Genomic DNA, 15752 nt, shown 5'->3' with positions numbered 1-15752 from the left:
CTTTCCTATCCTTTTTGTTCCTTCCCCCACATTCTTTCATATGGCATCCCTATAAATTAGACATTATTCTTGTTTTTAAATATGTAGTCTAATACATTCCAGGGATGGAGGCTCCAAATCCTCTGAATCCTAACCCCAAATCCCATTCATTCCACACACTTTGGGGGTGATAAAATAAATGCTAACACTACTTGTCAGTCTCAAGATAGAACAGCCTCAGTCTATTATTCCCACCTCTTAAAATTATGTCTGCTATTCTTACCTTTCATTTTAAAACAAAGTCTAACAAAAAGACAAGAAAATAAAGATAATTTCCTTCTAATGGCATTTGGTATGCAGATAATCATAATCTTTAAATAAAGGTTATTAACCCATGGAGAGCACCTAGATTTGTCCTTAAAGATGCCAGGCTGACTCAAAAGCTGACACTTTCTTAAACCACAGTCCCTGGGTACCTGTGGAATGTGTGCAGCAATTCTAATAGCACCATAGAGTACCACCCAGGTCCCATTCTGACATACATGCAGTAATTTGCATTCCTTTGGGTCTCTCCCAAGAAGAAAGGGGGGAAAAAAGATTTAATAGTATCTCCCTAGCTAATGTGTAGGCCACAATATACTTATGACCAGATAAGCAAAGACCCCATTTTATGCATTGTGTAGACTTCTCACTCCTAAAATCAATTTATACTGAATTGATAAGGAGGTTCAAATGAATGTGCTGATAGAGGTGAACTGATACACTGTAATGATACAACAGAGATACTGTGGTTTTCTGTTTCTACATGTATTAAGAACGTTTTCATTCCCTGGGTGGAAGAATAAGATCTGTGAAATATCACCATTCAATGACAGAATATTATGGTGTGTGTCACTCAGCAATGCATGGCACCCTCCCCTTCTTTATTGTCATGTACATGAGCATATTTATGTAATGCTGATTTTCATCAGGAATGCTAGGGTCTTCTCTAGGTCAAATAGCAGCTCACAGAACTCTGTTTTTAAAAGAAGTGAGATATAATTTTGATAAAAGACAAAATTTCTTTTAAATTATAGTGCCAATGAAAATGTGAAAAGCTCCCTAAAAAGAGACACTGGGTTCTTTAAAATTTTTTCCCAAACCAAATTAATAACCACTTTTAACACTCAACCTGAGCATCTTATAAGATAGGAGGATTACATCCTGATGTTTTAAATAATTTTTATTTCTATAATTTGTTTTTTCTTTCTACTTTTGCTTCTATGAGAATGTTCGTATCCTCACCAAGCAATTCTTAAATATATAGGGTAACATAGTACATTTACAATATTGGTATTTGCTCTAAAGCAACATTATTTAGTTTCTGTTTATTTTAAAAAATTTACATAACCTTTAGTCTCTTTTATTGGACTCTTCTTTGTTAGGTATTGGAAATCTTCTGAGTTTTTTCTTAGAAAAATTTAGTCTAGCTAACTTTTGTAACTCTGTCCTTTAAAAAAATGCAAAATGGAATAAAGAAGTTGGGGCAACAGAGCCAGTATTTAGACAGAGGGAAACAGTGGGCTCTCATTGTTTTTTGGTGGCTGAAATAAATGCCAATTTCATTAAGCTTGATTCCATGTATTTCCTGTTTACTGACTTACAAAAGGCTGGTTCTTTCCTCCTAGACAAGAAGAAGTTATGGTTCTGTAAATAGAGAACAACAGTCACTTGTTTTAATATTAATATTTTTCTGGGTAGTTAAAAAGCTGGTAAAGTTGTGACTTTCATTTATGAACCTTAATTTAAAACTACAGTATTAGCATTTCCTAGAAATTTTACAACTATGTATCCTTCCAATGCAAAGTTCTGGAGAATCTAGTATCTTTAACGTAATTATCAGTTTTGAAAACTGATATCTGAAAATATGTTCTATTAGGCAAAACATATAAGGCTAACAAATTTAGAATCAGAACACAAATTGGAAAAAAATATGACTGTATGTATTTGCATCTGGAATTACTGCTGAGTACCTTATTTTTCACCCAACACTGACTAGGAATTTTATAAGGAGACTCAAACTAAAGAGACTAGATATTGTATTAGATATATATTTCGGCAGGGGAGTGTGAAAAGAGTCTTTTAGTAGCAATAACTAGAAAAATTGAGCACAGCTCTGTTACAATGTCAATGATTTAAGACAAGTTATAATCTCTCTCCTAGGGCATCAGTTTCCTTAACTGCCTAATAAGCAAAATAAGGATCCCATCAGTGTTTTGTATTTCTGTAATATATTGAATATAAAAAAATCCAAGCTATGACAAAAATAATAAACCGTTTAGTTGAAACAAAGATTTGCCCCATTGACTGACTTGAAAAAATCTCTGGTCAGCGTGGCAACCATCCTTAAGGAGAAAAGCAAAAACTTTCCCTGAAAAGTTTAATATAATGCAGATTCTTCAGCATCAGCATTATCTATTGATGACAATAGCCTTTTTGTCTCTAACAAGATTTTTTGACAATATTTTATAATTTCAATCCATTACCTTCTGTAGGTAATCCAAGTAAAAACTGATTAGGGAAGGGATGGTTGGAAATAATATGGCTATGTAGATTAAATCAATTCAATTCAACCTATGCCTGATCTAAATTGTGTGTTTTTTTTTTCAGATGTCTGTACTATCATAGTCACTCAACTGAAATTTTTAAGTCCCTAAATGAATAACTATCAAGCATTTCATTTTCACCTGAAGTCACTAGTTAAAAGTAAAACAAGCCCCAAATATATGTACATATGAATGTATGTATTCAAATCTGAGGTTTTTATGATTATTATTTACATGTAAAACTAAAGAATTCCCTTACACATATAAGGGGAGTCAGGAAGTTTAAGAAATGATAGAAAGTACCATCAGTCTATTTTTTTAGGAAAATACAAAGGGAATTTGTTTGCCCATAAATTCCTTAGTATGATCCTATACAAAATTGGATAGTTTCTTCCAAAAGACCAAAGGAAAAAAAATGTATAGGAAGAAAGGCCTATAATAATAATCTTTTTTTTTTTATCAGAAGTTCTTAAATATCTGTTCTTGCTACTAAACATTGTTTTGGTAGTCCCGAATGTTATATGCAATGTATTGTGTGGCCCAATATTTATTTTGAATTAAGTTCTCAAAAATTAAGAATTACCAATCTTAACTTTAACTTCAGAAACTTTAGCCCCAGTGTGAGAAGTCATTTGTCCTAGTCACACCACTAGCCTGTGACACTGAGAATCCCAACTCCTGAGGCTAACAGGCTAATGTGCACTCAAATGCTAATTCCTGAGGAACAGATTGCTTCTGAAACATGGAAAACTTGTGAACAAATGTTACAGCTTTATTGTTGCAAAGGCAAGGTGAGCTTATAGAAATTCCAAGGACACCATTTCAATTTTATTGTGTGTTGCCATTAAAATTAGTGATAGAATACTTGTACCACAACAATCCCCTATAGAAAGAGTTCTTCAAAGCAAAATGAAGATATCATATGTGCTTTAAATTCATTCTTATAAACAGAAACAAAATTTAACTGTTGAATATTAATATTTAAACATCTACTAGAATTTAGAAGAGGCAAGGAGTTTCATTTAGCATAGCAAACCTGGTCTGAAATACCATGTTTCGTTTAAAAAATATTACTGTATTACCAAAATTAAATGCCCTAATGAAAGCACAAAAATACATTATGATCAGTAAAGTCAGTATTGCACATAAAGATTGCATAAACTCAATTCTTTTTACTAATTCTTTCCATTACATGTTTTCATGAAAATTCTTTTTAATCTAGAAAGTTTTGCTAAGATGTACTAGTTATTAATTATGCTTTCAGATGTAAATTTGCAGGAGCATTGCACATTTTTTAATCACTTTCTGACTCACCTTCTTTCTGCAGAAGGGAGAAGAAAAAAATCCAGGCAAATGAAGAACGGCATTGAATGGTTTAGCATGCTCGATTGCTATTGGTGAATCATAGCAAAAAAAAAAAAAAAAGACAACAGCATCTATTATATTGTGTTATTTGCAAGATTTTAATAAAGACCAGACAAGTGAATTGCTGATTTCAGAAATTTGTTCTATTTGATGATAATTCATAGATGTCTACTGAACAAAAATCACTAAATTGTATGAATGCCTGAATTCTTAGGATAGTAAAGAGGATTTTTCCTCTAAGGCAAGAATATAACTGCCAGGCATTACAAACTGATGGAATCATACAGCATAGCCCAACAGTAATTTTAATCCTAAGAATTTATGACATCATCCAGTGCAACAATACCACTCTTAATTCTAAACTGAAATTTCAATAGCTAGTGAGGTACATCTACTTTTGTAGAAAGTAAAACAGCAGGTCCCTGTTTAGGAATGTGACTACACTTTAACTGTCTCCAACATAAAACAACATGTATACACACCTGCAATCCAGATACTCTAGAGACTGAGGCAGGGGGATGGCAAGTTCAAGGCCAGCCTGGGCAATTTAGTGAGACCCTGTCTCAAAATAAAAATTAAAAAAGATCTGAGGATGTAGCTTAATGCCCCTGGGTTCAATCCTAGTACTGGGAGTGGATGTTGGGCTTAGCAATGTGTGACAAAAGAGATGAAACTTATATTTCAGTGCCTGCTACCAAATATAGTACTCTTTGATCTCGGAGTACAAATCAGACAAAGTACTTTGAGCTAAAACCTTAGACAAACTATATCTGGGGGAGAGGGGAGTGAAAAAAAAACAGCAGGGGCTAAAACAGTGAAAAAGGAAAAAAGCATATATGTCCCATTAAAATTATAGTAATGATATTTTCATTACTATGTAGTAGTAATAGATTAAGTAAATAGGAGATGAAAAGAACTTATTGAATCATTGTGTCTAATGATAGTAAAGAAGGACAGATTTCACTAGACAGAGGACAAGGAAGAGAGAAAAACATAAAAATAGATGATATATCAACATCTGCAGAAGGTTCAGTTAGCATGCTGTGTACAGATACAAAGAGAGGTATTAGCATCAATGGTGAAGAAGATTGGATACTGACACAAAGTACCTGAATCAACCAGAATCATGTGCTGCATTTTCAAACATCAAATATATTTGCCTGGAGCCTCTCCAAATTAAAGCTACTCTGTTATATGCAATGTAGGAAATGTAATCTGAGTTTCAATGAATTTTTATTTTTTTTTCAATCTTGTATTTGTTCAACCAAAAACAATTTAAAGAGGACCACAGCTAACAGCTTCAGAGTGAGTGAGTTCAGCTCCTCACCAGGGAGTTCCCAAATTTGCCATAAAGATTAACAGTGTGTATCTAATAGTATTCTTGTAATTTGAACATTGAAAAGTGAATCACCACTTCAGATATTCCTCAGGTCTTTGGTTTCCAGATTAAACATGTAATGTGACCTGTCATGCTGCCACATTCTCTGCATTTTCATTTTAAATAATCATAAATAAGAAAAGCTTGTTACTCTTTGGCATAACACAACTGTTCGATTCAGTTGAGCTTCCAAGTCTTGGAAATTGCACTCATTCCTTCTTTAGAGTCCTGGTTCACCACATAGGGTTTCAGCTAAAAGATTCTTTATTGTATTCAAATCTTGTTCCATAGGCATTGTTCTGGTTACTTAATTTATGAAGAGTCTTGGAAATTGAACTGGGTCCACAACAGAAAACACCAACCGTTTTCCTGGGAAGAAAGTGAAATAAAGGAAAAATCAGGTGCAAAATCAGGCCAAACAGGACAAGAAGTATGCTTTATAAGTATGGATTTAAGGTATTAATAAAGTTAACTTGTTATTTTGCGTGGGGGAAAGAAGTTTCCAATGACTTTCAAATGTAAATATGTACCAGAAAAATATTTTATTCACCTCATTTTTTTTTTTTCATACCAGGATTCAGGAAAATTTTTTAAATGTAACTATGAGCACCAATTTCCACTTGATCAGACATAGATGGAATAGTGTGCTTCAATTTGTTTATCACCTGCCACTAGTAAGGCCAAAACAATATTAAGAGAAAAAATTTATAGGTGTGAATCACTAAACACATTTGACCATGACAATTCTTCTTTCATTAGACACTTGATATGCGTTTATGAAAATTTCTACGTGGATTTGAATGAGTAGTAATGAATAAGGTAAGAGTGAGAAAAGGCATTAAAAATTTGAAAGGATAATTTTAAGTGACAAATTCATATCCACATGGAAATAAAATACATTAATCTGAACACATTTTCCTTTTTTATTTATGCAATGTAAGAACTGTAACAAATATCAAGCAGGTTTTTTTACTCTGTAACATAAACTTTAATTAGTTAAATAACACATATGACTAACAAATAGACTAAATAGATCCCAAGAAATGAATAGTATTGTAAATTGTTCTTCTTCCAAAGCTTATTAATTTGCATTGGCTTATTCCTAGGATATTAAAATAATGAACATCTTATATAATATCATGGACAAATATAGTTATTCTAATTATCTTGGAATAATTAGTGCTAGGAAAAAAAGGGAAATTATTTAAATAAATACTAAAACTTTATACTGAACACTGAAGAAAATATTATATAAAAACTTTTTACCTTAAAACAATCAAATAATTATGAAAATAGAATTTTTACTTTCAGTCACAATGGGTAAAAGAAGACTACATTTATCCTTTTGCATGAAGAAATTAGAAAAAGGATGGGATATGCTCTATGGTACAGCACTTGGTTAGCACATAGGAGGCCCTAGGTTCAATCCCTAGTACTGCAACAAAAATAAATAAATAAATAGATTGATAGATAGATAGATACATAGAAAACAAACAAAATACACCTAGAAAATGAACAAACAGAATATGTAAAGCAAGTATTTTCAGGCATCAGACAATAGGCAGCACAGAACTGTGTTTCCTGAGGGCCTAGAGGAGGAAAAATAGCTAGCTAAGTTTAGCAATCCCCTCTTCTTATTGCCTAGGGACAATCTAAAGGCTGCAGCACAGACAGGGGAAACTCAAGCAGTCTCACTGAGCCAAACAAAGAATGAAGTTCATGGAGGTCAAAACAGCTAGAAACTCACTACATTAGACAAAGGGAATGAAGGGAAGGGAGAGGAGCTAGGACAAGGAACATAGTGGAATGAATCTAACATAATTTTCCTATGTACATATATGAATACATATATATGAATACACCACCATTGTGTATATCCAGAAGAGTGGTGTCCTATTGAGAATAAGATATATTCCTTGCTTGTATAATTATATCAAAATGGATTCTACCTTATGTATAACTAAAAAGAACCAATAGAATTTAAAACAAACAAACAACAACAACAACAACAAACCAACAGCCAGAATCTGTGCAGCTGCATGTGGAAGGAAAGAAAGATCCATAGAAAGAAGGTCCAGAGTGCTGTGGAAGACTATATTCGAGTCTTAGGCTGAATAATATCTACTCATATTTGAAAGGAGACTATGTAAATTCAGTTACAGAACTACCAAGAATCAATAGGCAAAACAATTCTCAGAGTTTACACAGGATTGTGAATAATTTGTTTCACCACAAGCCGGAATGCAAAGACCTATAATGCATGGACAATGGCCAGTATTCTCATAAAGGTGTCACCTTATTTGCAAGGGGCACTAGGAATGCTGGTAAAATTAGGATTAAAGGTTTAAAGGTTTAAAGATTAAAGGATTAAAGGTTACTCCAGACTTGTGCTAATGAATCTTAAAAGCAAGTCTCAAACTGAACCCAAGTAACATAACTTCATGCTAGAATAAATCCAATACAACTGAAAGAACTAAATCAAAATCAGTCATCTGATATTTAAACCTCAAAATTGAGTTCAACTCCTTGTGAAACGAGCAACCCAGGAATTCTAAAACAAACAAACAAAAAATATGAACTAGAGTTAGAAGGGTTACAGACTTATTTTTTTTTCTCTCTCACTCTCAAACCCAGTTTTTGAAGACTAATGGCAGTACCTCAGAATATCACTATATTTGCTGATAGGACCTTTAAGAAATTAAGTTAAAATAAGACTGTAGGGCTGTAGCTCAGTAGTTGAATACTTGCCTGACATGTACAAAGCCCACGGTTTAATCCCAAGGACCACCAGGAAAAAAGAGAGAGAGAGAGGTCTAACCTATCTTGTATCCTTATAAACAGAAAAAATTTAAACACATACCATGGTTATGCATGCATAGAGAAAAAGTCATATGAAGAGGCAGCTAAAGGACAGTCATCTGTAAGGCAAGGAGGGAGTCCTTGGAGGACGCCAACTATGTTGACACCTTGACCTTGAACTTCCAGCCCTCAGAACTCTAAAGAAAATGTCTGTTGTTAATCCAACCAATTAATGGTATCTTCTTATGGTAATGCTAGAAAACTATTGCAAGGAAGAAGATCATTCACTAGGAACAGGCACAGAAAAACAGAAATTACAGGATTATCAGACTTGGTCTTTGAAACCATGATGATATGAGCATTTCACATGTTCAGAGAAAAATGTCAACATGATTAGAAGAAAAATGAAACATATTTTTGGAGATCTAAATAGAAAATCTAGAAATAATATGTAATTTACAATAAATAAAGTGGATGGGTTAACAGAATAATAGGAATTACAGAAGATGAGTAAATTTTGAAATACAGCATTAGAATCTATCCAAATTGAATTGTACAGAGAACAAAGACAAAACAAAACAAACAAACAAAAAAACCTGTTTTAACATAATGTATAGGGCACCTCAACAGGCGAGAAGACAAGGGAGAAGATAAAAAAGTATTTAAAGAAATAATTACAAATTATATTCTCAAATTTGATGAGAACAAGCCTATAAATCCAAGGATCTCATGAATCTTTAAGGAGAATAAGGGCAAAGAAAAGCATAATAAGTCAACTTTAATAAAATGCTGAAAATCAGTGGCAAAGAGAAACGCTTCAGAGTACCAAAAAGGAAGAAAAAGACATACTATAAATTATAAACAGAAGATGAAAAATGAGAATGATTGTGGGTTTCTTGTCACAAACTGTGCACATCAAAAGGCAATGAAGTGACAACTTCAAAGTTCTGAAAGACAAAGCAAAATGCCAACCATTTTATATCAGGCAAATTATGTACTAAAAAAAAAATGTCTTTCAATTACAGCAATATCAAAATGTGTGATGAAATAATGGTAGTACACAAAGGGGCAAAATATTATTTCAAGAGGATTGAGATAGCTAATGATGTATACTATACACCTAGGTCAATGTTTCTCTAATTCTACTTCATTAGAATCCCCTTTAGGCCTTCACAGAACATAGCTTCTCTTCCCAAAAGCTTCCCATGCAGATCTTGTCAGGGGGCTCAAGAATTTGTTTTTCTCAGTTGATGGTGGATCAAGGAATGTAGTTTGGGGACCAATGGCCTAAAGAAGTTAAAAAGGAATAAATATAGAGGTGTTGCTAATATGTCAATACTGGACAGAACAGTGAAATCATAAAAAAAAATATTAAATTCACCTAAAGGAAGATAGAAAAAGACAAGAAATAAAAAAACAAACAAATGAGACAGTATAAAGTAATGGGAAACTGCTAGATTTAAACCCAACCATAGTTTATTAAATTAAATGCAAATAATCTAAGTCCTACTTATTAAAATATACCAATATAGACAAATCCAAAACTGATAGATCTGCAAAGATAGATAGATCCAAAATCATATATAATTATTTCCATGGTCCTCTCACAGTAATGTATAGAAGAAGTAGACAGAAAATTTTTAACTATATTAAAAATATCAGTACCACCATTTCAATCAACAATTGAAACTACCTGATATTTTACAATGTTCCAACCAACAAGATGAAATACAAATTCTTTTCAAGGGCACATGAAATGTCCACCAAAATGGACCACATTCCAGGAAATAAAATGGGTCTCAATAAATATTAAGGGACTAAAATCATAATTATTATATATTTAGATGAACTCCCAATTGAACTAGAAATCAAAAATTAAATGATATATGGCAAATCTCTACACATTCGGAAATTAAAGAAAATCTTTTTAAATAACCTATGGACAAAATATAAAAGTCACAATAAAAATGACAAATATTTAGAACTGGATGAAAATAAAAAAACAATTTATGAGAAGTATCCAAAGTGGTGTTTAGAGGAAAATTTGAAGTAGTACAGGAAAATTTATAGTTGTAAATACTTATATTAGAAAGGAAAAGCCTGAAACCAATTATACAAATTTCTACCTTTCCCACTCTTTGGCATATATACAAAATATTTAAAATTAGTATACTACAGTGACATAGCCACATCAATGTTTATAGCAGTACAATTCACAATGGCCAGCTACGGAACAAACCTAGATGCCCTTCCACAGATGAGTGGACAAAGACAATGTGATATATATTCACAACAGAGTACTATTTAGCCATAAAGAAAGATGACATTTGTTTGTAAAGGAATGAAACTGGAGATTATCCTAAGTGAAAAAAGGCGACCCCAAAAGTCAAAGATTGAATGTTTTCTCTGTTGTGTAGAAGCTAATCCAAATAAGTTGGGTGAAGTTTAAAAAAAATAGAAGAGCTCTTGCCTCTTGCTTGCCTTACTTGCTCCCCTTGTCCTCTTTCTAGCGTGGGAGCTGACCTTTGAGGTCTCAGAGCCGTCCTGACCCCCACAATTGAGAAACAGCCCCCTTCCCCCGCGCCTGCAAGGTAGGCGGAACTGTGACCACCAACAGAACAGGCCCAGCAGGTGGCGGAGGGGCAGAGCCGACCCCCGTGCCTGCAAGGTAGGAGGACCTGTGACCCACCGGCAGACCAGGCCCAGCATCCCGCGGAGGGGGAGAGCTGCCCCACACGCCTGCAAGTTAGGCAGACCTGTGACCACCAACAGAACAGGCCAGACCTGCAACCGACAGGCAGAACAGGCCTAGCAGCCTGTGGAAGGGTAGAGCCACCCCCCCCCCACGCCTGCAAGGTAGGCAGACCTGCGACCCACCGGCAGAACAGCCCCAGCAGCCTGCAGAGGGGCAGTGCCCCTGCCCGCGCCTGCAAAGTAGGCAGAACTGCAACCACCGACAGAACAAGCCCAGCGGCCCGCAGAGGGGCAGAAGCGCCGCCCGTGCCTGCAAGGTAGGCGGACCTGTTACCGACCAGCAGCACAGGCCCAGCGGCCTGCCGGCATGGTAGGCACATTGCCCCAATTGAAGGAGGGGCAGAGCCGCCGCCCGTGCCTGCAAGGGAGACTTTGCAACTATACAAGAGCAATATAAATATATAGGGGGAAATTCAATAGCACAACAGTTTCACCAAGCAGAAAGAAACGCGAACAGTATGAAGAGACAAGGAAAGAAAGGACCACAAGCAATGCAGGTCAACTCAATGTTAGAAGAGGTAATATCTGCAGCAGATGGAATGTCAGATAAAGGATTCAGGATATACATGCTTCAGATGATCTGGAGTCTCAAGGAAGACATCAGACAGCAAAATCAGACAATGAAAGATCACTTCAACAATGAATTACATAAACAAATCCAAGAAGCAAAAGATCAACTATACAGGGAGATAGAGGTTATAAAAAACAAACAAACAGAAATCCTAGAAATGCAGGAAGCAATAAACCAACTTAAAAACTCAATTGAGAATACTACCAGCAGAGTAGAACACTTAAAGATAGAACATCAGACAACGAAGACAAAGTATTTCAACTTGAAAAGAACATAGACAGCTCAGCAAGACTGTTAAGAAACCATGAGCAGAACATCCAAGAAATATGGGATAACATTAAGAGACCAAACTTAAGAGTCATTGGGATACAGGAAGGGATAGAGGTTCAAACCAAAGGAATGAGCAATCTACTCAATAAAATAATATGAGAAAACTTCCCAGACTTGAAGAATGAGACAGAATCCCAAATCCTAGAAGCCTACAGGACGCCGAATGTGCAAAATCATAAGAGATCCACACCTAGACACATTATAATGAAGATGCCCAACATACAGAATAAGGAGAGAATTTTAAAAGCTACATGAGAAAGGATGCAGATTACATTTAGGGGTAACCCAATCAGGATAACAGCTGATCTTTCAACACAGACTCTGAAAGCTAGAAGATCCTGGAATAACATATTTCAAACACTGAAAGAAAATGGGTTCCAACCAAGAATTGTGTATCCAGCGAAATTAAGCTTCAGGATGGAAGATGAAATTAAAACCTTCCACGATAAACAAAAGTTAAAAGAATTTGCAGCTAGAAAACCATCTCTTCAAAACATCCTTGGCAAAACATTACAGGAAGAGGAAATGGAAAATAACAATGAAAACCAACAGTGGGAGGTAGGACACTAAAGGGGGGAAAAATAATCAAAGAGGAAAACAAACCTTGTTTAGTAACATAAATAAACAAATATGGCTGGAAGAACAACCCATATCTCAATAATAACACTAAATGTTAATGGCTTAAACTCACCAATTAAGAGACACAGGCTAGAAGAATGGATCACAAAACAAGACCCAACAATATGCTGCCTACAGGAGATGCATTTGATAGGAAAAGACATACAAGGGCTGAAGGTGAAAGGTTGGGAAAAATCATATCACTCATATGGACTTTGGAAACAAGCAGGAGTGTCCATACTCATATCAAATAAAATAGATTTCAAGCCCAAGTTAATCAAAAAAGATAAAGAGGGACACTACATACTGCTCAAGGGAACCGTACACCAACAAGACATAACAATCATAAATATATATGCCCCCAAAATGGTGCAGATATGTTCATCAAACAAACTCTTCTCAAGTTCAAGAGTCTAATAGACCACCATACAATAATCATGGGAGACTTCAACACACCTCTCTCACCACTGGACAGATCTTCCAAACAAAAGTTGAATAAGGAAACTATATAACTCAATAACACAATTAATAACCTAGACTTAATTGACATATATAGAATATAACACCCAACATCAAGCAGTTACACTTTTTTCTCAGCAGCACACGGATCCTTCTCAAAAATAGATCATATATTATGTCACAGGGCAACTCTTAGACAATATAAAGGAGTAGAGATAATACCGTGCATCTTATCTGATCATAATGGAATGAAACTGAAAATCAATGATAAAAGAAGGAAGGAAAAATCATGCATCACTTGGAGAATGAACAATAGGTTACTGAATGATCAGTGGGTTATAGAAGACATCAAGGAGGAAATTAAAAAATTCTTAGAGATAAATGAAAACACAGACACAACATATCGGAATCTATGGGACACATTGAAAGCAGTTCTAAGAGGAAAATTCATTGCTTGGAGTTCATTCCTTAAAAAAAGAAAAAACCAACAAATAAATGATCTCATACTTCATCTAAAAATCCTAGAAAAAGAAGAGCAAAACAACAGCAAAAGAAGTAGAAGGCAAGAAATAATTAAAATCAGAGCTGAAATTAATGAAATCGAAACAAAAGAAACAATTGAAAAAATTGACAAAACTAAAAGTTGGTTCTTTGAAAAAATAAATAAAATCAACAGACACTTAGCCATGCTAATGAAGAGAAGAAGAGAGAGAACTCAAATTACTAGCATATGGGATGAAAAAGGCAATATCACAACAGACACTTCAGAAATACAGAAGATAATTAGAAATTATTTTGACTCCTTATACTCCAATAAATTAGAAGATAGTGAAGGCATTGATAAATTTCTTAAGTCATATGATCTGCCCAGATTGAGTCAGGAGGATATAGACACCCTAAACAGACCAATATCAATTGAGGAAATAGAAGAAACCATCAAAAGACTACCAACTAAGAAAAGCCCAGGACCAGATGGGTATACAGCAGAGTTTTACAAAACCTTTAAAGAGGAACTAATACCAATACTTTTCAAGCTACTTCAGGAAATAGAAAAGGAGGGAGAACTTCCAAATTCATTCTACGAGGCCAACATCACCCTGATACCTAAACCAGACAAAGACACTTCAAAGAAAGAAAACTACAGACCAATATCTCTAATGAACATAGATGCAAAAATCCTCAATAAAATTCTGGCGAATCGGACACAAAAACATATCAAAAAAATTGTGCACCATGATCAAGTAGGATTCATCCCTGGGATGCAAGGCTGGTTCAATATACAGAAATCAATAAATGTTATTCACCACATCAATAGACTTAAAAATAAGAACCATATGATCATCTCGATAGATGCGGAAAAAGCATTCGACAAAGTACAGCATCCCTTTATGTTCAAAACTCTAGAAAAACTAGGGATAACAGGAACATACCTCAATATTGTAAAAGCAATCTATGCTAAGCCTCAGGCTAGCATCATTCTGAATGGAGAAAAACTGAAGGAATTCCCTCTAAAATCTGGACCAAGACAGGGATGCCCTCTCTCACCACTTCTGTTCAACATAGTTCTCAAAACACTGGCCAGAGCAATTCGACAGATGAAAGAAATTAAAGGCACAAAAATAGGAAAAGAAGAACTTAAATTATCACTATTTGCAGGTGACATGATTCTATACCTAGCAGACCCAAAAGGGTCAACAAAGAAACTATTAGAGCTAATAAATGAATTCAGCAAAGTGGCAGGCTATAAAATCAACACGCATAAATCAAAGGCATTCCTGTATATCCGAGACAAATCCTCTGAAATGGAAATGAGGACAACCACTCCATTCACAATATCTTCAAAAAAAATAAAATACTTGGGAATCAACCTAACAAAAGAGGTGAAAGACTTATACAATGAAAACTACAGAACCCTAAAGAGAGAAATAGAAGAAGATCTTAGAAGATGGAAAAATATACCCTGTTCATGGATAGGCAGAACTAACATCGAAATGGTGATATTACCAAAAGTTCTCTATAGGTTTAATGCAATGCCAATCAAAATCCCAATGGCATTTCTTGTAGAAATAGAGAAAGCAATCATGAAATTCATATGGAAAAATAAAAGACCCAGAATAGCAAAAACAATGCTAAGCAGGAAGTGTGAATCAGGCGGTATAGCGATACCAGACTTCAAACTATACTATAGAGCAATAGTAATAAAAACAGCATGGTACTGGTACCAAAACAGGCAGGTTGACCAATGGTACAGAATAGAGGACACAGAAACCAATCCACAAAACTACAACTATCTTATATTTGATAAAGGGGCTAAAAGCATGCAATGGAGGAAGGATAGCATCTTCAACAAATGCTGCTGGGAAAACTGGAAATCCATATGCAACAAAATGAAACTGAATCCCTTTCTCTCGCCATGCACAAAAGTGAATTCAAAATGGATCAAGGAGCTTGATATCAAATCAGAGACACGCCATCTGATAGAAGAAAAAGTTGGCTACGATCTACATACTGTGGGGTCGGGCTCCAAATTCCTCAATAGGACACCCATAGCACAAAATTTAATAACTAGAATCAACAGATGGGACTTACTCAAACTAAAAAGTTTTTTCTCAGCAAAATTAACAATAAGAGAGGTAAATGGGGCGCCTACATCCTGGGAACAAATCTTTACTCCTCACACTTCAGATAGAGCCCTAATATCCAGAGTATACAAAGAACTCCAAAAATTAGACAATAAGATAATAAATAACCCAATCAACAAATGGGCCAAGGACCTGAACAGACACTTCTCAGAGGAGGACATACAATCAATCAACAAGTACATGAAAAAATGCTCACCATCTCTAGCAGTCAGAGAAATGCAAATCAAAACCACCCTAAGATACCATCTCACTCCAGTAAGATTGGCAGCCAT

General features: G+C 34.9%; 1 protein-coding gene across 6 annotated transcripts in view; it reads right to left on the bottom strand.

Moving 5' to 3' along the window:
• Nucleotides 1-3315: 3315 nt before the first annotated feature.
• The window catches only part of Nox4 (NADPH oxidase 4), a 174260-nt gene continuing 161823 nt past the window's right edge, over nucleotides 3316-15752 (bottom strand). For all 6 annotated transcript variants that reach the window (XM_046439393.2, XM_046439395.2, XM_046439394.2 and 3 more), the window contains one exon: nucleotides 3316-5676. In XM_046439393.2, coding sequence (XP_046295349.1) covers nucleotides 5556-5676 — 121 coding nt within the window. In that variant the 3' untranslated portion in view covers nucleotides 3316-5555. The remainder of the gene's footprint in view (nucleotides 5677-15752) is intronic.

The sequence above is a fragment of the Marmota monax genome, unplaced genomic scaffold (genome assembly GCF_021218885.2).
Source record: "Marmota monax isolate L192 unplaced genomic scaffold, Marmota_monax_Labrador192_F-V1.1 WCK01_AAM20220418_F8-fsc00096, whole genome shotgun sequence".
Taxonomy (NCBI): domain Eukaryota; kingdom Metazoa; phylum Chordata; class Mammalia; order Rodentia; family Sciuridae; genus Marmota; species Marmota monax.
The sequence above is the reverse complement of the archived record's forward strand: the minus strand, read 5'-3'. Positions and strand labels throughout refer to the sequence as shown.